At 44.4% G+C, this 23,645-nt stretch overlaps 1 protein-coding gene across 5 annotated transcripts in view; it reads left to right on the top strand.

The window, feature by feature from the left end:
- The window catches only part of IL17RA (interleukin 17 receptor A), a 29,564-nt gene extending 15,926 nt beyond the window's left edge, over positions 1 to 13,638 (top strand). The window contains exons 5-12 of one of the 5 annotated variants that reach the window (XM_040436724.1): positions 2,792 to 2,912; positions 4,978 to 5,025; positions 6,591 to 6,739; positions 7,757 to 7,831; positions 9,243 to 9,333; positions 10,297 to 10,389; positions 10,723 to 10,740; positions 11,804 to 13,638. In XM_040436724.1, coding sequence (XP_040292658.1) covers positions 2,792 to 2,912; positions 4,978 to 5,025; positions 6,591 to 6,739; positions 7,757 to 7,831; positions 9,243 to 9,333; positions 10,297 to 10,389; positions 10,723 to 10,740; positions 11,804 to 13,608 — 2,400 coding nt within the window. In that variant the 3' untranslated portion in view covers positions 13,609 to 13,638. Of the gene's footprint in view, positions 1 to 2,791; positions 2,913 to 4,977; positions 5,026 to 6,590; positions 6,740 to 7,756; positions 7,832 to 9,242; positions 9,334 to 10,296; positions 10,390 to 10,722; positions 10,741 to 11,801 lie in introns of all 5 variants that reach the window. The other 4 variants (XM_040436734.1, XM_040436743.1, XM_040436752.1 and 1 more) reach the window with 4 other exon arrangements.
- The last annotated feature ends 10,007 nt before the right edge of the window (positions 13,639 to 23,645 follow it).

A 23,645-nucleotide genomic window follows, 5' to 3' on the forward strand; every position in this document is an offset into this window, starting at 1 on the left:
TTGATTTTTACTTTTTTTTCACTTTTTTTACATTTTTTTTGACCCAGACCCACTTGGTTCTTGAAGATCCAGTGGGTCTGATGTCTATATAATACAGTACAGTACAATATATATTGTTCTGTACTGTATTTTACTTACACTGAACAGATCTATGCTTTCAGCACAGATCTGTTCAGCACCATGGACAGCAGGACGCCTGAGAGGCGTCCTGTTGCCATGGGAACCTTCCCCGTCTGCTCAGAACTTCGCAGACGGGGAAGGGTGAGCACGGGGCTGCGGGGGGCTGTCTGGGGGCTCTCTCCCTCTCCATCGGGGGGCTGCAAAGGCACAGCAGCCCCCCGATCGGAGAGGGAGGGAGCTCCCTGAGCTGTTAACCTTTTCCATGCAGCGGTCCGTACGGACCGCTGTATGGAAAGGGTTAAACGGCTGACATCGCATCACCGATGTCAGCCGTTTATACCAGGGTGCCAGCACTTGCTGGCACCCTGGTATACCCACTCTACACCAACGATTATTCAATAGGAGGCGGGCGGGGGATCGCGATCCCGCCTGCCGCACCGCCCGCCTCCCGCACCGCCCCCACCGCCCGCAACCCCCCCCCCTGCACCTCCCACCGGGCTAAAATCGTTCAGAGGTGCAGGGGGGGTGATAAATATATATTTTTGCCACAGTAAAGTTTCTGATCGCCGCGGTCAGGGACCGCAGCGATCAGAAACTGCAGAAAGCGCAACAAACCGCAGGTCTGAATTGACCTGCGGTTTGTTGCGATCGCCGACATGGGGGGGTCACGGGACCCCCCCGCGCATTTAGCCGAGGTGCCTGCTCAATGATTTGAGCAGGCACCGGGTTCCGATCACTGCCAGCCGCACGGCAGTGATCGGAACAACACATGACGTACCGGTACGTCATGGGTCCTTAAGGACTCGGGAAACATGCCGTACCGGTACGTCATGCGTCCTTAAGGGGTTAAAGTATGAATAGTGTGCTGTTAGTTTTCCACAGCAACACTTAATGATGTGCAACAGTGTAGCTTACGACAGTCGGTGCGCGCTCTGACCGGCTACATTTTGTTTCTATGTTGCTCTGCACATTCATTCTTACTTTCTCTTAAGCTAACTGCTTGCTGCTGAAACGAAAAACACACACAAACGCACTCCCTGCTTCCTGACATGTTTCGCCGGTTAACCGGCGTCTTCAGGGAAAAATGCAGGTCTGTATGTTGTGGGCGGGGACCCGCTTTTATTAGGTAGGTAAGTGATGTCATAATGGTTCCACGAATAGTAGTGTCTGTTAGTCATCCTACATGGATTTTACACTATCCAGGATTGGCTCACCCCTCCTCCAGGTGCCGCCTGCACACTGCGTCATACAGGTGTCTCACCAGCCTCCTTATCCGTGGCCGGAGAGAAAGTAAGAATGAATGTGCAGAGCAACATAGAAACAAAATGTAGCCAGTCAGAGCGCGCATCGACTGTCGTAAGCTACACTGTTGCACCTCATTAAGTGTTGCTGTGGAAAACTAACCGCACACTATTGATACTTCAGACTATAAAGGCTAAAAGTCCAAGTAGGCTAACTGCTTGATATCTGCTGATAGTTTTAAAGAAAAAGTCTTACCGTAGTTAGTAGTTTCATGTTTAAAGGGTTTCTGTCATGAGAAATAACATTATGTATCTGGCTGACATTACCGATGGGCTAATGTCAGCAGTATATAACAGTATGATTTATAACTCCCTGCCTGCCACCGTTCTCTTAAAATAAAGACTTTTAAAATATGCTAATAAGCCTCGAGGTGCTATTAGGGCGTTGCTTCAGCACCTAGAGGCTCGGTCTACGCACCCTTTGGCACGCCCAGGTCCAGTTGATTGACTGTCGAGTTCTCGTCCCATAAATCTCGCGCCTGCGCCATCTCGTTTAGTATTCGGCGCAAGCGCAGTGAGTGAGGGACGCGCTCCTGCTGCCGGTTTCCTTCCTTCGTCGCAGGCACGATGAGGAAGCCGGCAGCAGGAGCCCGTCCTTCACTCACTGCGTCTGCGCCGAATACTAAACGGGACGCCACAGGTGTGGGATTTACGGGACACTGAGGAGAACTCGACAGTCAATCAACGGGACCTGGGCGTGCCAAAGGGTGCGTAGACCGAGCCTCTAGGTGCTGAAGCAATGCCCTAATAGCACCTAGAGGCTTATTAGCATATTTTAAAAGTCTTTATTTTAAGAGAACGGCGGCAGGCATAGAGTTATAAAGCATACTGTTATGTACTGCTGACATTAGCCCATCGCTAATGTCAGTCAGCTACATAATGTTATTTCTCATGACAGAAACCCTTTCATTCAGAAATAAAGGTTAACTTTTAACTAGTAGAACATGAAATTAGATGAATTATGGTCAAATGACCAAATGTAAATAGGTATTGGTATTCTAAACGTCAAACGTGCTAAGAGGTTACATTTATTTTGGGACCTGCATACACATGCACACATTAATGTGTAGCTAGAGATGTCATGTATTGATATACACTATTTACATTGCTCTTCTCACTTATTATTCTAACTCCTACAGTCGTCATAGTACTATGGACTCTTACTAAGTACTTCATGGTTACTGCTTATTTGTATTCAACTCTCCTGGTGCCTGACTAGAGTCACACTACTGATTTGTTTTATCAGTTTCTACTGTTGAATTTAGTTTTTTTGGGGGGGGTTTTCTAATAAACTCAGTTTAAAAAAAAAAAGTCTGATAAAGTAGAGCTGACATTAGAGTTCACATTGTAATCTCTATTTTTTTACCCAGTGGAAGTTCTACTACAATAACTTTGAGGTGAATCCTGGTAATACATACCACATACGTGTCCAGCACCTGCCAAAAGAAAATAACTCTGTAAACCACAAAGAATTAGATTTTGTCTTTCCAGGTAAAGTAGCCATAAGGTTATTTCACTGAGTCACTCATTTATTCATTTGCAGTAGTCTGGATGAAACTTTTATTTCTGCAAGGAATATGTAAATTGTAGTATCTGTAACAACCACCAGGGGTCACTCTGTACGCTGTCTGCTGGCCTTGATATCCTGATGCCGATAAGGAGTTCTACAAGGGTATGTGCACACAATGTGGCAGGAACCACATACTGACTATTGTGTTTTGCACTTTGAATGCAGTGGGTCCTCCCATGGCTTTAGACCCATGAAATGGGGTTAATGTGCAAGAGGACATCCATCACGGTGTTCTGGCCGTGTCTGTGTGGAAAGTTCGCCAAGAACGGACATGTCACTTCCTAACATGGTCTGGAAATCCAAGCAGAGATAATCCATGCCAGTATGGATACCAGAGCAGACCAAAATTGGAGGTGGTTTGCGTATGCATAAAATACGCCTTGTAAATGAGCCTTGAATTGTCCCTAAAGCTGACCATAGACTCACAACTTGTGCAGATCTGTCAGTGATGAGGAAATAATCAAGAGCAATGGCTGTTGATCGCTGGACATTACCTCTGGTGTGGTCTTCCGATTTCTCCTACAATTGGATCTATTCTCCATATTTAGAGCTCCTGTTTTATGAAGGATCGATGTTAGAATTATAACTACATATCACATCATTGTGTATATGGCTAATTTAAAGGGAAACCCTGGTAATAGTGGTAATGGCATCTATTCATACTACCAGTCCTAGCTGTCACGGAGAAGAAAAAGGGCAGTCACATGACCTGAAGAATTAAAGCATATGTCCACCTTTTAACAGAGTCACTGTGTACATACATTACCTATCCTGTACTGATCCTTACATCTTGTATTATACTTCAGAGCTGCACTCACTATTCTGCTGCTGGAGAGTCACTGTGTACATACGTTACTTACTCTGTACTGTTCCTGTATTATACTCCAGAGCTGCACTCACTATTCTGCTAGTGGAGTCACTGTATACATACATTACTTATCCTGTACTGATCCTGAGTTACATCCTGTATTATACTCCAGAGCTGCACTCACTATTCTGTTGGTGGAGTCTCTGTGTACATACATTACTGATCCTGGGTTACGTCCTGTATTATATACAGAGCTGCACTCACTATTCTGCTGGTGGAGTCTCTGTGTACATACATTACTTATCCTGGGTTACGTCCTGTATTATACTCCAGAGTGGCACTATCTTGCTAATCATTAACAGCAAGCTTGTGGATGATAGGCACCCCATAAAGGGGTTTTCTAGGGCCCATTATGCATATCTTCCCTGTGGAATAAAGTTTCCAATCTACTTACTGCCTTTCTTGTGTGTATCTGCTGCTTGGAAACCTAGTCGCATTACTTGCCTGTATGCAGGCTTTTCATACTTCTGTCATCACGTCCCTCAATCTAAATACCAGGTTACGACTATTCAGTATGGCCTGGGCATTACTGCCGCTCTCTAGGTTGGGGAAGGTACTGTGGACAGGGACGGAACTAATCCTCTCCCTGACACATGCACAGTTCAAACTCCTGTAGTCACCTCATCTGGCCATGTGCTAACAGGAGAGGCTGTGGATGGGCACATCCGCCACTGAGGATGAAGAGACGAGCTGGTCGCCCAGATCAATACGTGGACGGGGAGGTGTAGGGGGTGTGTATAGTTGGTAGGGAACGTGTTGCGGATGGAGCAAGGCAAAGAGGTATTTGGCAGATACTATTTTAAATATTGGGAGTAAAATTAGAGGGGAAAAATTGCAGTTGGCTCCTGTAGTAATTCTCTAACAGCTAAAGAGAGCACCTACAATACAGGATAGTTAGCTTCATGTGAACCCTTCCTAAATGGAAATCACTAGAGCCAGCTCTGTGCATACACTGAACAAGCAGGTAGTACCTGGAAAGTACATTGTGACTGTATAGATTAATTTTTTTCAGTATTGAAGCAGAAGTAATTGGAAGGGGAGGAGGGATTCTCGGACATCTTAGTATTCCTCTGCTGCAGTCTTCCACAACTTTGTAAACCCAATATTTTCTTCTACAGGATGCAGTAAGAATGACCTGATACAGACTGACACCTGCTGTAAACTGGGTACGTGTACTATCAGTGTTATACTGGGGTAACTGAGTATTAAAGGCGTTGTCCAGGATTTTCTTTTTTTTTTATCCCTTCTCCAGCAACACTTGAAGAAATCTATACTTGCCTGCACCTCACTGCTCTGTTCTGGCTGCGTGGCTCCTGGGCTGTCTTACTGCACTTCCAGTCCTGGTCTAACAGCTTCCACATGGGGTCCACGTGGGCTGCTATAGCTAATGAGTGGCCTCGGCAGTGACATGTCCCCTATCGGCAGTCATGTACCTCTTGGGGATATGTCTCTGCTGAGGCTACTCATTAGCTGCAATGGTGCACAAGAATTATTAAAGGGGGGTCAGTATCAGATAATAAAACATAACTTTTATTTCAACTACAAGTAAGAAGGCCCCTTCAAAGACAAACAAAGACCTAGGCCCTGGGACATAGTTTCTCCTCTGGGTGATCCTTTGGAATAGTATACATCAGCCTCTAGGGGATATATACCCAGGACAACCATCAGTATTAGGCCTCATGCACACAACCGTTGTTTTGGTCCGCATCCGAGCTGCAGTTTTTGCGGCTTGGATGCAGACCCATTCAATTCAATGGGGCCGCAAAAGATGCAGACAGCACTCCGTGTGCTGTCCGCATCTGTTGCTACTGTCCTATTCTTGTCCTTTTTGCGAACAAGAATAGGTAGTTATATCAATGGCTGTCCAAGCTGTTCCGCAAATTGCGGAAGGCACACGGACACCATCCGTGTTTTGCGGATCTGCAATTTGCGGACCGCAAAACACACAACGGTCGTGTGCATGAGGCCTTAGGGCTTTTTCAGGGCCTGGTTAACAGGGTAAGGTTCTGGACGGGACCGTTGGTTCCGGACGGAGTGATGACTCCATATTAGGAGGTCTTTAGGGAATTCTAGCCTGATTAGGGCATACTAGGGTCAGTATTAGATCCCCTACCCCGTCCTTATATCTTACTCCGCAATATGATAGCAAGTACCATGTATATAAATCTCACAGCCATTTCTGCTCTGGTACCTGCCTCCACCACATCCGCATGATGAGATTCAACTAGACCGGTAAGATCCATCCTTTTTCTTGCCTAATTTGAGACCTACGGTGGTCTGAAATTGGGACCTTATATAGTGTTTCAGCTTTGGTCCCCTTTGGCTAGTACATTTGTTGTCTGGCCTAGGTCTTTGTCTTTGTAGGGGCCTTCTTACTTGTACTTGAAATAAAAGTTATGTTTTATAATCTGATACTGCCCCCCCTTTAATAATTCAGTTCTTTAATTTGCGCAGTTATCTGTGAGAGGCACGAACGGTTCCCTTCTCACATAAGCGATTGTTTTCAATGGTGCACAAGACCCTGTCCGTGCAGCAAGTTTGCAGGGATTAAAAGTCAAGTAAAGAGTGCCCGAGAGTCCCTGAGCCAGAACAGAGCAGTAAGGTGCAGGTAAGTATAGGTACCGCTGAAGGGGAGGGGAATTTAAAAAAAAATTCTAGACAACTCCTTTAATGTATGTATGCAAAAGAGAAAGTTACGATTTCTTACACCACTCCCTTCACAATCCTCTAGGATACTGCTGGAAACCTAACATCACCCTAGAAGTCACTGAAGACAAACTGATTGTTACATTTAGCCCTGAAAGGAACACCCTCAAATATGGTGTAAAAGTCAGTATCGGCCCAAGGAAAGAAAACCTACCAAATGAGATCAGTCTGCAGGTAACTATATCTAACGCTGCTTCCATTTCATACACAAACCATGTTTATTTGCTACTGTTCTGTGTCATGTTAAAAGTGGTGAGGTTGTCACCATGATTAGGCAAAGCCGTATATACTAGCGGAAAATGAAGTAAGAACTGATGGGTTTGAACGAAGTCAGACAAAGTATAAACTGCTAGTGGTGTTGGCCAAGTGGTGCACCCTTTATTGTGGGTTGTGCAGCAGGATATCTGTTGAAGAAGGATCACTTTTTAATACTGGGTGGCATTTCCCCTTCCTACGATACAGGCTGCCACTCTGGCATGGTAACGGTCGTACAGATGCAGGATATCCTCCTGCGGTATGTCATTCCAAGCTCTTTCACCTTGGACCCATAGAGCAGCCAAGGTGGTTGTTGGCTGCTGTGCAGTCCCAGACATTCTCGATGGGAGAGAGATCTGGCGTTCGAGCTGGATATCAGAGTTTCTGGATACCCTGAAGACCATAATCTATAGTGTGGGCACTATGTGGTGGGCATTATCCAACTCTCTCTGAGATTTGACGGATGGACCATCCAGAGTCCCACTATTCTATTTGCACAAATGTTGCACTCCTTCATCTAGCAGGCATCCTGAGGCTTCAACAACACCCATATCAACAGTCTTGTAAGAGAGAAGGCAAAACAAGTCATTCCAGCCCAAAAAACGCCCGTGGAGCATCTGTATATAAAGTAGGGATCTTGGAACTCTGATCACAAATTACATGTGACACCTTCCAGCATTGCCATATTGTAAAATAGGTTTTTTAACTCCTAGGTGTTCTTTTTTCATTTTTTGGTAGAGTTTGATCAGGAGGCTCTCGCAAACAACTGGTGACTTTTTAGAATGGTTGCACAGGTAGCACCAGGGATAATCTCATAGGATAGGTTGTCATTTTAACAGGTGTTCGCATTAGTATAATGATGTGCACTACTAGTTGATGCTGCCTCCTGGTGGACAAGTTTAACAACTTCATGCTTTTTCTTCTCCCGACCTACAGGGGGTGACTACTGAACGTGTACAAGTTAACTTCCCCATCACAGAGTCCTATAAACCATGCTGGTATAACGTCTCGGTAATATATAGTGACTTTATTTTAAAATTACTGTAGGTTACTTGATTACATTATTGCATTGCAAAGCAGCTAGCGCTTCCTCTGATGATATAAGCTAATCACAGATTTCAGGGTGTCCCAGAAGCAGAAACCCCCTATAATTAGCTCATGGACACTAGACCTTTTAAATGGATATGGGTTGTCCGAACTGATCAACCTAAAAACTTTGTTTTCCAAGCGTTTAATACTGGAGGCCTATTGTCAGCATAGGTCATCAATATCTGATCTGTGATGGATCCGACGGTCAGCAACCCTGCTAATCAGCTGTTTCAAGAGGCCACGGTGATCTGGTGAGTGCGGCTGCCTCTTTCTAGGCCAGTGACCTCATGTTCATTGGTCACATGGCTTAGGCGCAGCTCAGTCCCATTCAACTGAATGAGCCTGGGCTGTAATACCAAGCACAGCCACTATACAATGGATGGCGCTATGCTTGGCATGCTGTGAACAGCGCTCACCGTAAGACCGCATCCTCTCCAAACAGCTGATCAGTGGCAGTGCCGGGTGTCAGATGTTGATGACGTCTTCAGTATAGGTCATCATAAGACCCTTTTAACAGCCTCCAATATGCTTTTTTTATGGAAGCCATTTGAGGCCTTATTCGAGAGCTCCATGGTTTTAATGACAGCAGACTTCGGCACTGGCTATCTCCGTCAGTCACATAGACAGTGAACAGAGCTTTTGAAGGGGTTAACCCAGAATGCAGCCAGGCGGAAGGGGTTGATAAAATATTCATATCTAATGTTGGTGACGAGTGACTATTGCCATCTGCTGGTCACTGGCTGTACTACGTATACTGGGATGACTTTGGTCTTCTTCTGCCAGAAAAGCCCTGAGAGTTGTATGTGGAAAATTTTTAAAGGGGCTTTCCGAGAGTTTTTTCTTGCTGATGACCTATCCTCTGGATAGGTCATCAGTATCCGATTGGTGGGGGTCCAACACCCGGGACACCTGCCGATCAGCTGATTGAGAAGACAGCGGCTCTTGCAGTAGTGCTGCGGACTTCTCTCTGCTCACCAAGCACAGCACCATACACTATACAGTGGCTGTACTTAGTATCACAGCTCAGCCTTATTCACTTCAATGGGACTGAGCTGCTTCTAGGCCGTGTGACCGATAAACGTGACGTCACGCGGCCTAGGAAAAGCTGGTGAAGTCCATGGCACTACTGCCTTCTCAAACAGCTGATCGGTGGGGGTCCTGGATGTCGAACCTCCACCGATCAGATACTGATGAACTTTTCAGAGAATAGGTCACCAGTAAAAAAAACTCCTGGAAAAACCCTTTAAGTGAGAATAACTGCTTTCAGAAAGAGCTCCCAGTTCACTAGAGCATTGTAGATGGTTGTCTTGTAACATCACCTCATTATTTTCAGGTTTGGCCCTATATGCCAGATTGTCAGCACTACTGTGTGCGGCAGTGGTACTCTCCAAAATGTCCTCCTCCTAGCACTGAGACACCCATAGGTGAGTACAGATTACAGATCCATTTATTAAAAAGACTACCGTATATAAATTAGGTCCCACAAATGACCGTCTGCGTTCTGTTTTTGAGGCTCAGAAATAATGATGTGCCTGGAGTGTGAGACTTAAAGGGGTTGTCCGAGTTATGAAAAAAATATAAAAGTATATATACTGAAAATCTGATATATAACTGAGCTAAGCAAGTTTTATGCAAAAAAAAAAAAATATTTCCTTATTTCCCTGGTTCTTTTCTGGCCCTTTGTTTACATGCAATAAAAACAATCTCTGCCCCTCCCCCTGCTCTGCTAAGGGAGTGAATACAAGAGCTGCCCTGAGTGACATGTCTGCCTGCTGGGAGACTCTGCAGCATGTTGTATGTGTAGAACTACAAGTCCCAGCTGTATAATGACACTGCTAAGGGAGTGGATACAAGAGCTGCCCTGAGTGACATGTCTGCCTGCTGGGAGACTCTGCAGCATGTTGTATGTGTAGGACTACAAGTCCCAGCTGTATAATGACACTGCTAATAGACACAGGATCTTCCCCCTACCTTCTTGTGTAATGCTCTCTCTAGTATATCAGCTCCAGTGCCCAGCATTGTCTCCTCACTGCCTGCAGAGCTGAAGGGGTTAAGAGTCCTAGCAGAGAGCAGACGGCAGTGAGGGGGGCGTGGCCAGCACAGTGATGTCTGGTTTACAGGCTTGTAAACGACCTTTATCAGAGCAGGGAGAGAAGCTGACATCACAGGTCATGTGACCCTCAGTGAAATCTGAGAAACCAGCCACCGGAGATAAAGTGAGTTAATTGGAAAGCTGTCACATTTGCTTAGTTAGGAACATAGAAAGAACAAAAAAATTACTCGGACAACCCCTTTAATGTATTTCATGGTCAGAGTCAAGTAAAGATTTGCAGAGATTGCTGTTCTAGACGTCATATGTAACGTGTGCTATTATGGTGAATCTGCAGTGCCGCGGGGACAGGTTTATGTGTGGCCGATTGCAGCAGCTTTGACGATTTTGGCCTTCGCAGTCACAATAATCTTCTTTTGGAGGATTCGAGGTAAGAACCAAACTTTGGAGGTTTTAGCATTCTGGAGTCTGTATCATGTAAAGACAACGTATGAACCGATGGACTTCATTACCCAGCTTTCCCAGTCTGGACTGGCAAATATCTATGTCGGGGGCAGGGGCACAGTTATTCCCTTTATCCAACACATCAGCTATTTAAAGATAATAGGCAAAGTCCCATCCCCCACTGCAAATGAATCCATTCTTCTGGATTCATTGTGGGTGTCCCTGACTCACAGGGGGAAAGTGTGGGCAGAGTTGTCAAGATTGTGCCTTCTTTTTTTTTAGGAATTTATGACAGACTTAGTTTTTTTTCCTCTTACAGGTTGTTTCTCCCCATCAAGTGAGTAAATGCAAAGTTGAATGCTTAACTAATTTATTTCCCAATGCTTGTATAGCGCTAACATATTCTGTAGCGCTGTTCACAGACTGTAATCATTTCTTGTCTCCAGGAGCTCATAATCAAATCTCACATAAACTGGGGTCAAGTTCACAGTAAAAGGTGTATTAGACACCCCGAACACGGAGGTAATTGTTGGGAAGGAAGCGTTCCTTCCTGGCAATTGCCTGCTCGCTTGCTGAGGAGACAGCTGCTATTACATGCAGCGATCTCCTCACCAACATGGGGAGGAGCGATCACTACGCCATCGCTCGTCTCCATGCTGTACAGTGGTTTGCCGTCGGCAGATCGTAATTGGCACAATCTGCCACTGGCAAATCCTGATCTTTCAGCATGTGTACTTAGAAGCATTGGCGCAGTGTATTATAGCTTCATCTCATTCACATGAATGGGACACAGCTGCAATACCTTTCAGTGGCTGCAGAGCTCACATGAGCATCACAGCCCCTTCAAACAGCTGATCGGCAATGGTGCCAAGAGTCGTACAACCACCGATCCAATATAGATAACATAGAAGAATAGACCGTCAATATGCTAATCCCAGAAAACCATCTTAGTCCTTCTCATAGAGTAATATACTGTATATAACCAGGTGCACTGCCAGATGCTTTGCCTAATTTATAACAAGGAATATGCCCCTGGCTGGTGTAGGTTTACACCAGCAAACTGGAATAGAATTTGATAAATGTGACGGGTCTCCGTCCTCTCCACATCCCCTTTCCAGGAACGTGTCGAGGACAGCGGAGAAACACCACTTGCGCATACATTTTTGATCAAGTGGTGTTGAAAAACTTGCAGACATGCATTTTGGTGAAAATTAAATGATAAATCTGAAAGTGGAAAGTGAGATGGTCAAGTGCATGAGACGATGCTTGTTCTCCTGCCATCTAGTGGTGCATATAAAAACTCCAGTATTTCATAATGGAAACAGGATGGTTGATCAAATTAGGTTGCAAGCAGACGCCATACTAGTATATCTTGTAATTTTCTTTTCTCTTCACTACAGGCTCTAAATCCACTACTAATTTGCTGCCGCCACCTGTTGTACCTGGACTGAAGAAGCAGAAGGTGTGGCTGGTTTACTCTGCTGATCATGAACTTTATGTCAACGTTGTCATTAGGTTGGCAGATTTCCTTCGGGTGACTTGGGGCCTGGATGTTGTACTGGACCGGCACCAAAGCCAAGAGATCGGTGTAAAAGGTGCCATGACCTGGTTGAGTTATCAAAAAGACCAAATTGAGAAGATGAATGGGACAATTCTTATTCTCTGTTCCAGGGGGGTACAAGCAAAATGGAGGGCAATGAAGAACTGTCAGGAAGCACGGGTAGCATTGCCTGAGGACACCAGTTACATGTTTGGGGACCTTTTCACCCCTGCATTGGCTCTCATCCTCCCTGACTTCCAGAAAGCCAAGCCTTATGATCGCTACGTGGTTGCGTATTTCAGTGAACTCTGTGACGTTGGAGATATACCTTCTCCACTTGAAATATGCCCACAGTATGCTCTGATTGAAAACCTACAAATCCTCTTATTCCGCATTCAAAGAATAGAGCATCATCAGCCCAACATACAATATAACGTTGACCTAGAAGGAAAACCAAGCTACTCGCATTTGCTGAAGGCCATTGAGCAGTGCCGGGCTTGGCAGGAAACTCATTCTGATTGGTTTGAGAAACAGGTTTCCCCAGCACAACCTGAAGAAGCATCCAGAGATGAACAAGAGGTAGAACATGCACATGAGTGCACCCGTAGAATCTACCCTCAGATCCGCCAGCCTGAGACTTCTCTCTCCATGTTAACTCCATGCATCATCGAGCCAGATCCTATAAGGTCAATAAACCCTTCTCTTGAGTTTGGACCTTCAAGTGTTTGTGTGGTACCACTACTTACTGAGGAGTATTCACCTGTGACAGTTGTACAGCCGTCTCTTAATACCCAAGCGCTAAGAGCGTCTTTTAGGCAGCAGCCATTCTTGGTTGAGTCTCCCCCAATTTGTAATGAACGTTTACATCAGATGGGCTTGTCTACACCAAGTGACCAAGACATCCAGTCTGAGGACTTGAGTGAAGCCCAGAAAAGGTTTTTCTGCCAGAGCATCTTAGCAGAACAACATATAAACCCTGACGTGGCCTTCAACGCAGCTGAGTTGTCATCCGGGTCAGAAGATCCAAGAGCAGCTTGCATGGTTGACTTCAGTGACCCGTTACTTCAGATAGACTCGTCTATACCATGTAGTCAAGGCATACCATCTGTGGACTTAAGGGAAGCCCAGAAAATGTTTTTCTGCAAGAGCATCTTTGAAGATCAATCAGGAGCTCCCATCATGGTCTTAGATGACAAGTCAGAAGATTGTTTGGATGATGAAGAGGAGTCTGTATATGAGCGTTTATGTCAAGTGGATGTATCTATACCACATGACCAGGACATCCAGGACTTGATGAAAACTCAAAAAAGGTTCCTTTTCCAGACCGTCTTAGACAATCAGCACTTAGCCCCTGACATGGTCTTTGATGATGAATCAAGAGCAATTTATGAACAACAGCCATTGTTGGTTGATGCAAACATGCCATCCATGGATTTGAGGGAAACCCAGAACGACTGGTTCAGGCACAGTGTTCTGGGAGGCCAGAGAGTAATGAATAAGATAGACGTTCCTGCAGATGATCTCAGTGTGTATCAGGAACATGATGACCTGGATTTTCAGTCCTTACATGTTGACATGGGTCGGACTGATAACAAGCACTGCCACTCAGATCTGGGATATGGTACAATGAACCGCAGCAATTTGGATGCAGTTAAAGGGGAATAAATAGTAATGTTTAAATCTATATTATGAGCACTTTGTCTTATACACCAGTCACTTCTAAAGCTGCACTTTGTTTTTTAGATCAAGTGTGGGTGCAGAGCATGTGATATACCTAGGGTTGGACGATATCAAAAATATTCCCACAATAACGATATTAAGAAATTTATCGCTATAACGATATATATCGCAATAAATGCCCATTTAGAAGAAAAAAACACTTGGGGCCACAAGGAGACATTATACTGTATGGGGGCAGCCACAAGGAGACGTTACACTGTATGGGGGCAGCCACAAGGAGACATTATACTGTATGGGGGCAGCCACAAGGAGACGTTATACTGTATGGGGCGGCCACAAGGAGACGTTATACTGTATGGGGCAGCCACAAGGAGACGTTATACTGTATGGGGCGGCCACAAGGAGACGTTATACTGTATGGGGCGGCCACAAGGAGACGTTATACTGTATGGGGCGGCCACAAGGAGACGTTATACTGTATGGGGCGGCCACAAGGAGACGTTATACTGTATGGGGCGGCCACAAGGAGACGTTACACTGTATGGGAACAGCCACAAGGAGACGTTACACTGTATGGGAACAGCCACAAGGAGACGTTACACTGTATGGGGGCAGCCACAAGGAGACGTTATACTGTATGGGGGCAGCCACAAGGAGACGTTATACTGTATGGGGGCAGCCACAAGGAGACGTTAATAGTTATACTTTTTATATGTCATTTTTCACCATTTCGGGTATCTGTAACTAGTCAATTGACTTCTAGTAACAACAAAAACATTACAGGGTTAATTCAGCCCCCCAGCCTCTCATGTGCCCCCCAGCCTCTGATCAGCCTCTCATGTGCCCCCCAGCCTCTAATCAGCTCCCCAGCCTCTCCCTCTTATCAGCCCCCTCTGGTAACTCACCCCCCCCCCCCTTCCCCAGTATTAATCATTGGTGGCAGTGGCCACAGGGTCCCCCTCCTCCCCCCCATCATTGGTGACAGTGGGCAGTGCCCTCCCTCCCCAGTATTAATCATTGGTGGCAGTGGCCACAGGGTTCCCCTCCCCCTACCATCATTGGTGGCAGTGGGCAGTTCCGATCGGAGTCCCAGCAGTGTAATGCTGGGGCTCCGATCGGTTACCATGGCAGCCAGGACGCTACTGAAGTCCTGTCTGCTATGGTATGTTAGTGAGCAGCATTATACTCACATGCGCTGTGGCCGCCGGTCGCTCCTTCTTCTGTCTGTGCGGCGCATTGCTAATGCTTATAGCATTAGCAATGCGCCGCACAGACCTATGAGAAGAAGGAGCGACCGGCGGCCACGGCGCACGTGAGTATAATGCTGCTCACTAACATGCTGCTCACTGCCCATTAACATGCATAGACTGAAGAACATTACCGGCACCCAACCTCTGACAGAACGCTGTGATCCGCGCAATTAACCCCTCAGGTGCCACACCTGAGGGGTTAATTGCACGGATCACAGCGTCCTCTCAGAGGTCGGGTGCCGGGAATGCGAGTCACAGAATTCCTTCCCCCACGCCGAACTGCTAAGAGCGCCGCCGCAAGCGGCCAGCAGGTATCGGCAGTGGTATCGGGGACATTTGCACGAGTACAAGTACTCTGCAAATGTCCAGTATCGGTTCATGCTGGGGCGGGCGGACGCAGATTTAGAAGCGGTCAGCGCACATGACCGCTTCTATGACGTCACGAAATACCGCGGTAATTAGGAAACAGCGATATCGCCATATCGCAGTTTTTTTTTAATACCGCGGTATAGAGTGATACCGGTATATCGCCCAACCCTAGATATACCTAGGGCCAGTAACCGTTATGTGGTTATACCTAATACATTGTCACAGCCAGTATTTACAGTACAGTTCTAACGTTGTATCGCCATATGGTGCCTAAGTGACCACATAACTGCTCCATACATAATACAATCCAATAACAGGGAAATACTATGTAATAGTGATATATTCAGATTTGTGGTGGTCACAAGCCTTGGGTGCCGGGCATCTGAGGTACATCCTTGGATGCTCTGGAGAAAATGTGTTTGCACCAAGGAGTAGCTTGTTTGTCCAGAGAGCCCATTCAAAAGCTATACCAGGACCCTTAGAGAGGACCTGTCACCACTCCTGGCATAGAAAAGCGGAGAGAGCCACTCCCATGTGAAGGACCCTCTGTAGCTTTATGTCTCGTGATTGTGTTGCACTTATCATGAAGAAATGTGCACACACATCTCTGGATATGACGTAGATCAGGGTTCAGCAACCTTTGCACTCCAGCTGTTGTGAAACTACAACTCCCAGCATGCAAAGCTGCTCAACTGTTTTCTGAACTCTCATAGAATGGAATGGAGCATGCTGGGAGTTGTAGTTTCACAACAGCTAGATTGCCAAGGGGATGCTAAACCCCGAATTCCTTCAGCTGACGTACGTTCCCTCTGGTTTCACGTGGACCCCGCAATAAAATCCAAATAGAAATGAGGGATAAAACTGAGCGCTGACAGGGGAACCAGTTCATTAACAAAATATTCTCTATGGCCAATATCTTCGAATTAGAAAAAAATTCAAACCAGATTTATGGAGAAATATTTCCCAAAAATTGGTTTCTTCGGGTTACAACAAAGTGTAAACACGTACCCAACACATGATGGAAGTGGAGCGGGATTTATCACCCACCCCTCTTAGATTGGTGTTCTGGCTAGAACCATGTAACAGGAGATTGGTCTTCGTTGCCACCCTTCTTGACCACTCCTGACATGTCTGTTTTGGTAAATAATTGTATTCAATGTGAAATGACAATTCTGGAGCTTGTATTCTTACACCTCTATGTTGTGCCATTCCTCTTTTATTCCTACTTGAAGTTTATAAATAAACTGTTACCAGTTGGGGGGGTGTCCCTGCACAGTCTGACTCTGTCCAATCAGTGCTGACATTATCAGACTGTGCAGGGACACACCCATTTGACAAGGGAAATGGTCAGTTTATACTGGGAATAATAGAGGAATGGCACAACCTACAGTTATAGTAAATGATGCTCCAAAATTGTAATTGCATACAGAATGTAAGTAGTTGACAGGTCCTCCTTAACCACCATTTACTGATCAAAGCAAGTGACTGTCAGCATAGCGCTGGCCCCCCCAGAGCCTGTGAAAGAACTGAAAGTGAGATTAGCCTAAATCTGGCATCTTCTTGGACAACTATGTATGTATATACTGTATATGTATTGTAAAATATCTAATTATTCAGAATATATTTCTATTTTTGCCCCAAACTGGTAAAGTAAAATTTTCAGTCTACCAGATTAATGGTATTCTACTGTAATTCCACAATCGCACATGGTATGATATTCCAGATCTTGGATAACATGCCAGAGTAAGGGATCATTTAGATGGCCGTATGCTGTCCGCAAAAATGCGGATCCGTTTTTTTTGCGGATTAGATGCTGTCCCATTCATTTCTATGGGGCCCTTTTCTTCCATTGCAAGGCTCAGCAAAAAATTAAACCTGTCCTATAGTTGTCAGTGAAAATCAGCACATGGCCCTATTGAAGTCTATGGATCAGCAAAAGAACTGAATGCAATCCGTTTATTTGCGGACATGCTGAACTGTCCGCAAAAAAACGGATCCGCATTTTTGCTGACAGCATACGGCCGTCTGAATGAGCCCTAAAGGAATTGTTATGACTTGGATAGATCAGTTGTTCGTCTGAATCTCTGCATTTATCTGTACTTATAATCACTACAATCAGTAAATGAAGAAACCAATCACATTGAGTTGTGTCATCATTGCCCAATAATCACAAGAGGCACGGCAGACAGGATATCACCATTTAATCATCAGTTAATACAGTTACAGTGCAAGCGGGCAACATCTCCGGGGCGTCTGTACACAGCGTCTGTCTGATTCAGTCCACACTCTGACTTTTCAATTCCAATTCAGCAAACCCAGATCCCCAAATCTGAGCAGATTTGTTTATATAATACATCTTTATAATGATTGGACCTGATACAGACTCCAAAACCTCAGCCACCACTAGAGGGAGCTCACAGTCTACTGATTTATACAGCTGATATAACACTGTTATAAATCCAAATGCAATGGTCTCCCTCTAGTTGTAGCTGAAGAAAGAAGAATTTTATCATTAAACTTTGACTGCTTAAAGGGAGTAGGACCTTGGAGCTATAAAATTTAGCAGTTTTGCAGGGCTCAATACTGCTAGTTCACAGGGGGAGAATTTATAGTGGTTATTATGTTGAACATAGGGGCTGCATCATAGATACACATTGTCTTGTACACAGCGGCAGTATTATTGTAGTTACTGTCTTGTACATAGGGACAGTATTATAGTAGTTATATTCTTGTACATAGGAGGCAGTATTATAGTAGTTATATTCTTGTACATAGGGGCCAGTACTATAGTAGTTATATTCTTGTATATAGGAGGCAGTACTATAGTAGTTATATTCTTGTACATAGGAGACAGTATTATAGTAGTTATATTCTTGTACATAGGAGGCAGTACTATAGTAGTTATATTGTTGTACATAGGGGCAGTATTACAGTAGTTATATTCTTGTACATAGGAGGCAGTGTTATAGTAGTTGTATTCTTGTACATAGGAGGCAGTATTATAGTAGTTATATTCTTGCACATAGGGGCAGTATTATAGTAGTTATATTCTTGTACATAGGAGGCAGTGTTATAGTAGTTTAATACTGCCCCTATGTGCAAGAATATTAGTAGTTATATTCTTGTACATAGGAGGCAGTATTATAGTAGTTATATTCTTGCACATAGGGGCAGTATTATAGTAGTTATATTCTTGTACATAGGAGGCAGTGTTATAGTAGTTTAATACTGCCCCTATGTGCAAGAATATTAGTAGTTATATTCTTGTACATAGGAGGCAGTATTATAGTAGTTATATTCTTGTACATAGGAGGCAGTGTTATAGTAGTTATATTCTTGTACATAGGAGGCAGTATTATAGCAGTTATAATCTTGTACATAGAAGCAGTATTATAGTAGTTATATTCTTGTACATAGGGGCCAGTATTATAGTAGTTATATTGTTGTACATAGGAGCAGTATTATAGTAGTTATATTCTTGTACATAGGAGGCAGTATTACAGTAGTTATATTCTTGTACATAGGAGGCAGTATTACAGTAGTTATATTCTTGTACATAGGGGCAGTATTACAGTAGTTATATTCTGGTACATAGGAGCAGTATTATAGTAGTTATATTGTACATAAGGGCAGTATTACAGTAGGTATATTCTTGTACATAGGGGACAGTCCAATAGCATTTATATTCTTGTAGACAGGGGAAGATATATTAAGTTGGTGCTATCATTTTATAGATATTCAGATTAGGTAGTCAGGACAATGTTGGATGAGTTAGAACTCCCACCCTCAGCGCTGTAATATGACAGATGATATAAAAATAAATCTTACATTTTTGTGACATTGCGGTGCTGAATCATACAGAATCTTTACAGACGCAGATCAGCCGGCTTTTATAAAACACTATGATACAGAAAATATTCACTTTTTTGCACAGGAATCACATGCATTGTTCAATATCTCTCCTATATTTCGCCACTCATGGGTGTAGTACTGGTGCCATAGGTCTGGTGGTGGCCATTTTCTGTCCTGTGGCTGTGCATTGTTGAGTGTGAGAACCTGAGATGCAGCCCTTGGTGCGATGTCGCCAGGTTTGTCATTGATCTCCTGAGTACCTTGTTGCATTTACGATCAGCTCATATAAGTGAGTGATGTCTCTAGAAGAACAGCCCTTATTGTAAGTATTATATGGATAATGATGACATCAGATGTTGCAGGAGTTTCATCACTGCGATGTTACAGAAGAGTCTTGCCAACTGGCGGCCACTGTACCAGTTCTAGGAAAAATTTATATGTAAAACCGCATCACAGGTGCAATCAATGGGGGAAGACACCATGTATACACTATGGATGCTTTTGAGTAGTACCGGGCACATTTCCTAGGACTGCTACTTATGGCGGCCACAATAGCCCTGTTGCCATGGTTTTTAAGGAGCGGTAATAGTGCTGATCACTGCCGCCAACATCAGAGCAGGGCAATAATCACCGTGGCATTGATAAACCAATGGGCCTCATGTGCAGACAGCAACCAATCAGATCGCTTTTTTGCTAGAAAATGTAAGCAGTGGAATAGAACCACAGCAACCAATCAAATATCAGCTTGTATCTTTGTAGTGCAGGTTAGAAAATCACAGACGTCATCTCATTGGTTGCTATGGCCAACACTTCCACATCCTGGATGGAACTGGTTTTCAAATTTTTTGAAACCAGAATAAATTTATGAACTTGTTAGGACGCTCTACTTCTGATCCTGTCTAAATCAGGAAATGTAGGAAACCACCTGGGGAGCTACAGGAAAAAGGGGAGAACTCTTGGACAAGTTGGCAAATCTCCCAGGTCCTGGCATCCCCCTAAAATCAGCCAGTGGTTGTCCTTTACACACAAACTCACAATGAGGGGGGGGGTGCCTAGCCATGAAATATTTTACTGGTGCACCACCCAAACTGCAAACCATTTTCCCCCTGAAGCTGATGCCACAAAGAACTTTTGTAATCATTTAATAACTGTTCCTTCAGGTTTTATTTTGTGCAGCCTTAAAGGGGTTGTCTCACTTTAGCAAATGGCATTTAGCATGCAGAGAAGGTTAATGCAAGGCACTAAGGCTACTTAAACACTTGCGGTAGCCTTTTTCAGCAGGCTGTTTCGGTGGGGGAACAGCCTGCTGGATCCGTGCTATCTCAAGTCCACCGTGCCGCTTGAAGTCTGCTCCGGCCCCTTTCACTATAATGGGGGCGGGCCGGAAGTCCAGCCGCAGCACGGCAAGCATGCCGAGAGGCGGCCGGGCAACAACCGCAGCGTGCTGTAGTTTTATCCCGGCCCCCTCTCAGAATGTTTGCCATGCTGTGGCCGGACCTCCAGAGGCACGGTGGACTTGAGATAGCACGGATCCAGCAGCCTGCTGAAAAAGGCTACCGCAAGTGTGAAAGTAGCCTTACTAATGTATTGTGATTGTCTATATTGCTTCCTTTTCTGGCTGGATTCATTTTTCCATCACATTATACACTTGCTTGTATCCAGGGGTTACGACCACCCTGCAATCCAGTAGTGATGGTCGTGTTTGCACACTATAGGAAAATAATGCAGCTCTCGTCCACCTCGTATCTGTGATGAAGCAGTGGCCGTAACCCCTGGAGACAGGCAATGTATACTGTGATGGAAAAAGGATTCATGCTAGAAAAGGAAGCAATATGGACAATCACAATACATTAGCAAGTGCCTTGTATTAATTTTATCTACATGATAAATGCCATTTTCTCAAGTGAGACAACCCCTTTAAACAAATCTCCAGTCCCTCGTAATCACCAACAAGCAGCTGTTCACAGATCTGTTTATCTTGCTGTATAATTGTGTGCTGATGAATATGCGCTTTCACTCTTAGGGTATGACCACATGGCGGTTATGTTGTAGTTGCGATCTGGCTGCGCTTCAGTCGAGTAACGAGCGGTCATATAGGCCACAGTGGGTACTGATTAAGTGAAAAAAGACTGCACTGTTTAGTCAGTCTGCGTTGTTAAGGTCCCTTTCAGGCAAGCGAGTGTCACGCTCCAGCGGTCTGGAATGTACTGGATAAGTGACATGATGGTGTCAGTGTTATACAATACATTCCTGAACTGTAAGGGTTACATAGCATCATAAAGCAATATAATGCTATGCGAACTGTCAATGCTGGAAGTTCAGGCCGGGTGCTGCGAGTCTGGAGCGTGACACTAAGGGCTCATGCACACGAACGTATGGGTTTAGTTTCCATACTGCAGACCGCATATGCGGATCCGCAATAAACGGACACCGTTCCATGTGCATTCCGCATCAACGATGCGGACCCATTCACTTCAATGGGTCCACAAATCTGGAGCGGTACGGAATGAAAGCACGGAACGGAACCCTACGGAGTGCTTCTGTGCGGTTCCGTTTCGTACTTCCGTTCCGCAAAAATATAGAACATGTCCTATCTTTTTGCGGAACAGAGGGATGCGGACTCATTCAAGTTGAATGGGTCTGGATCCGTCCCGGAGGCCTCACGAGCGTTCTCCGTGCATTGGGGACCACAAATTGCGGTGCCCAATGCACGGAGCGGAACCCATACGTTCGTGTGCATGAGCCCTAACTCGTCTGAAAGGGGCCTAATGGTTGTCTTCATTAGTTTAATCAGAGTCTGCTGTGTCCCATATGGCTGCACGGGTACATGCCCGAAGAGCAGCTGTGTTGCAATCGCGACATGACCGTGCCATGTGGTTGTACCCTTAGAGTGAGTTCACACTGCATTTTTGCATCCTACTTGGATTTCCGTCAATATATCCAAAAACGTACAATAGGTACATTCACTTTAAAGAGGGTTCCAGTTGAGGTATACAACTGATTACTCATTTTTAGTATTGAAACATATACCCTGATGGAAAGCCCAGAGGGAGGCTGACATGCAGTGTGAAACCAGCCAGCATGGCCGCGGTAAAACTGAGGTTTGACTGCAACATGTGAGTGCACCCTTAATGCCCCCTGCCATCCAGCTAATTAGAATATACAATGCTGGTATTAGGTACTCAAATTTAATAAGCTCTGTGTCTCGGGAACTTGCACAAGGCATTGTTAAAATATGGTATGGCAATAGCAGTTAACCTGCTTGTTGATGGTTTCCAGGTGATATAAATGTTTGCTGCAAAAATTCTAAAGGAACAGGAACAAGTTTGATTTAGATCTGTTGACTACAAAGACAATGTTAAAGCGACAGTCCATCAAATATTCAGATGGCATTGTTTCTTCCCTAGTACCGCACTAGTGACTGTTAGCCACTGCACCGATCCCAGCAGTAGTCATGGCAACATATATCACCATAACTTTCAGACTACCGCTGCCCTCCAGTGGCAATATACAGGGAACAGCAGCAAGAAGAAACTGATAATCACCATGACTGAAACTAGCTGCATGCATATTGCTAATAGCACTACAAATACAGTCAAATTCCTTTAATCCAGCATTAATGGGGCCTGTCGTGCTGGATCTTCCTGATTATAGGTTGTTGATAGAAAAGTACAGAAATCCTACTTCTATGAACTGAGAACTTTCAGAAAGAAAGCCAAAAAATGATGGCAGATTATCAGACTTTCTGTAGAGTATGCATTAAAGGAATTTCATTGCATTGTTAAACAAGTAAAAGGCATCATCATTAAAAAATTCAAAGCAAAACGAATTAGTTGGCAACAAAAAATATTACATTCAAATAAAAACTAAAAAAATAATACATATTATCCTGAACCTCGGAATGTGTTTAAAAATACATCAATTCTATTTTAAGAAAACTGAAGACCTACAAGAGCCGGTAGGCCAATTCAAGAAGAGATACGGCAGTGCTAGCGTCAGGGCACAGACCTGATTGGTGTAATCAGTACATAATGGCGGTCCGCAGCCAGCCCACTTGGCGACAGAACCGGGAGAGAAGATGAGAAATGTAAGCATTTTTTTTTTCCTGCATTACTTTGAATATTATTTTACTTCTGACTTTCTCATTTAATACAGTACAATATATTTTCTCTAAATATTTTCGTACAAAATAATTATATTTTCTATTATAATCTCTAGGGGTAACTTGCTTATATTGGCCAGCTTGGTTAAAGTGACACCTGCAGGTAGATGTGAGTACTGCAGTTACATTGAACTGGAGGGGTAACCCAGACAGAAGTAACCTGCAGCGGCTTTAATACCATTTCTCTATATAATCCAGCTGGGATTATTTTCTTTTTCACTGTAAAGATAATTCTATATTGACAGCTCCCCTTTAAATATATATTTATCCTGTCTGTGACCACAACCTCAGTACATGGGGATCACACTCTATAAACTTACACCCAGCCATTGTTAGTATTAAGGTTCTGATGGTCACATGCATTACTTGTCAAATGATGGAAAATTAAC

This window comes from Bufo bufo, chromosome 1, assembly GCF_905171765.1.
Source record: "Bufo bufo chromosome 1, aBufBuf1.1, whole genome shotgun sequence".
Classification (NCBI taxonomy): Eukaryota; Metazoa; Chordata; class Amphibia; order Anura; family Bufonidae; genus Bufo; species Bufo bufo.